At 59.2% G+C, this 3,027-nt stretch overlaps 1 protein-coding gene across 1 annotated transcript; it reads left to right on the top strand.

Annotated features, from left to right (window-relative positions):
- Positions 1–2,273: 2,273 nt before the first annotated feature.
- On the top strand, positions 2,274–2,759 carry LOC135389731 (uncharacterized). Its single transcript, XM_064619762.1, has one exon. It carries the CDS (start codon positions 2,274–2,276, stop codon positions 2,757–2,759), a length of 486 nt encoding a protein of 161 aa, XP_064475832.1.
- Positions 2,760–3,027: the final 268 nt, after the last annotated feature.

The following is a 3,027-nucleotide window of genomic DNA, read 5'->3' on the forward strand; positions in this document are numbered from 1 at the left end:
GGTACCGATGAGGTGAGGGTGAGTGAGTCCAGACAAGGCTGAATGTTCCTCACGAGGACAGTCGTCGTGAGGCCATGAATACCTGAATACGTGAGGGTACAACGTATTCGTGAGGAGCCTCACGGATGAGGCCGTGAGTCCCTTTGTGAGGATCCTCACGGATGGGGCCGTGAGGCCTTTCGTGAGGAACCTCACAGGTGAGGCCCTTCATGATGAGCTCACGAATGAGTCCCTTCGTGAGGCCTTTCATGAGGAACCTCACCGGTGAGGCCCTTCGTGAGGGAGCTCACGAATGAGGCTGTGAGGTCTATCATGAGGGGCCTCACGGATGAGGTGATGGGTCCGGGCTCCTCTTTGCTGATGCGAAACGCTAACGTTAAACCTCACTGTGACAGTGACAACTGTTACCAAATTTATCCAAGCACAGCACGAAACCCTATAAACAGTTTAATGCCGCGCAGTATCATTAGTACCAACTACCGGCGCAGTTGTAGTGCCGCTGGACAACGACGAGGATGGCCACGCGCCTGGAGCACCCGCTTCTCAGTTCCACCGGCGCGGCCATGGAGATAGGCCACCGTCATCGCCTCTCCGTGGCATACCATCATCGCCGGTCGGGGCTCATGTAGTGGAAGACCATCGTCCTCTACACAGTAGTCCAAGGCCTGCTGGTGACTTGAAGACACATCAAGCCATGAGGGTATTCAGGCGAGGGCTCGTGAGGATGACGGGTCGTGAGGCCATGAGGGTCCTCATGAGGAGGAGGTACGTGAGGCCATGAGGGCCCTCATGAGGTGAGGGCACGTGAGGATGAGGACTCGTGAGGCCATGTGGATCCTCATTAGGCGAAAGTACGTGAGGTGCCGTGAGGACATGAGGGCCCTCATGAGGTGAGGACACGTGAAGATGAGGACCCTCATGAGGTGAAGGCATGTGAGTATGAGGCCTCTCGGGATCCCGATGCCCTGAGGTGAGGTTTGTGAGGGCAATATTTAAAATGGAATGTGAGGGTGAGGGCGACTAAGGTTTAGTTACTGATGAGGAAAATTTGGTGAGGGTGAGTGAGGCCAATAAAGTCTGTGCTTCGTGAGGTGAGGATGAGCCAGGCCGCAGGAAAATGCCCACCTATGCCTGGATGGGCGCATGCTGTGCAGGCTATGTCATTGTCGCGAAGTCAAGTCACGACAATAGAGGAGACAGAGGCAACAACCACTTTACTGCGTGAGTGCCGGATCTCAACTACGAATAATCGCACGAACAGTCAGCACGAGCAGGGCAGAGACAGGGCTCGTCGTTGTCAGCAGGTGCCGCTACAAGTGCCCCCCGCCTAGACCGGAGGTTGACGAAGGCAAGGCCGGAAGACGTGGCGGAAGCCGGGAAGGCCGCGCACGGCTGGGTCGTCACCGCAGATTCCCGGATGGGTACGAAGCGGGAACGGTGTGAATTTGCGGGGAGTCTGGAGCCCAATGGACGCACCGCGGAGCTGGGAGGGCAGCTTGTGGGGGTAAAGGGAGAGGGGACAGGAGCCGAGGGGTCGGTGCTGGAGAAGTGTCCAGGAATGCCGGCTTGACGCGGTCTATGGATACGACCTCGAGACGACCCGGAAATTTGAGGGTAAGGGTCTTGTCTTGCCTCGAGTGCACCAGGAAGAGGCCGTCGTAAGGAGGCTGGAGTGGACGGCGGATGTCCCCCTCCCTCGTCCCCCTCCCTTTCCGCCGACGTCTCTTCGACACCTTCCACGGACTCCACCACCCCGGTATCAAGGCCACACAGCGGCTTATCGCCGCTCGCTTCGTTTGGTCTTCCATGAACCGGGACGTCCGTCAATGGGCCCGAACATGTCTGGCTTGTCAGCGCACGGAGGTGCAGCGGCACACGGTATCAACACCCGACGCCCGTTTCCGACATATACACCTGGATCTAGTGGGACCTCTGCCCCCGTCGTCCGGCCACTCCTACCTACTCACAATCGTGGATCATTTCACGCGCTGGCCGGAGGCAATACCCATCCAGGACATGACTGCCAGCACTGTCGTCCGCGCCTTTCTGCACAGTTGGGTCGCCCGTTTTGGTGCCCCAGCAGTTATTACTACGGACCGAGGCCGACAGTTTACTTCGCGACTTTTTGCTGACGTCTGCCATTTTCTGGGAACCATCAAACCACAGCCTACCATCCCTGCGCCAATGGGATCGTAGAGCACCTCCACCGAACCCTCAAGAGCGCCCTCCGAGCCCATCCTTCTGACCAGTGGGTAGAGCGATTGCCCCTCATCATGCTGGGCATACGGTCCGCTACCCGGTCTGACTTCCCACTCTCCCCTGCCGACCTGGTCTCAGGTGCCCTACTGCGTCTGCCCGGGCAATTCTTCGATGCAGCCGGCCTCCAGCAGCCGGCCCCCGATCCTCTCAACTTCGCCATCCGTTTGCAGGCTTATTGCACGGACTTACGGCCGCCTCCCACCCGCCCTTCGTCTCGACAAGTTTTTGTCCACCCTCAACTCGCCACAGCGACTCATGTTTTCTTGCGCCATGACGCCACGCGTAAGCCGCTGCAGCCCCCTTACGACGGCCCCTTCCTCGTCTACTCCCGCCAGGGCAAGACGTTAACCATCCGCCTGCCCAACCGTCTGGAGGTTGTTTCAGTCGACCGTGTCAAGCCCGCTTTCCTCCTTCCTGACGACTCGAGCGACCCTCCGTCGCCGCATTCGCACTGCCTGAGCGCGCCTCCTCCTCGTTTGCCTGCCCACCGCGTCAGCTGAGCGTCTGGTCCACCATCGGTCCGCACTGTTCCGCGGCGACCTCTGGTTCAGCGGGGGGGCCCTTGTAGCGGCCTCCGCCGACGATGAAGAAGCGCGTGCTCCCGCCCACGCTCTCCACCCGGAGTTCATTCCATCCGCGGCCACCGGCCAATAAACATCTGCATTCCGCTATGCTCCTGGCCTATCTCTCTTAGCCGCGCTCACATCATTGTTCGATAAGCCAGTGGTTATCGAAAGACGCCGTGCCAGTTAGCGTTGGTACAGTCTC

The sequence above is a fragment of the Ornithodoros turicata genome, chromosome 3 (genome assembly GCF_037126465.1).
Source record: "Ornithodoros turicata isolate Travis chromosome 3, ASM3712646v1, whole genome shotgun sequence".
Classification (NCBI taxonomy): Eukaryota; Metazoa; Arthropoda; class Arachnida; order Ixodida; family Argasidae; genus Ornithodoros; species Ornithodoros turicata.

Bases quoted from the DNA above. Each gene is read 5' to 3' on its own strand.
- LOC135389731 (XM_064619762.1), top strand. From the start codon at position 2,274: ATGCTGGGCATACGGTCCGCTACCCGGTCTGACTTCCCACTCTCCCCT.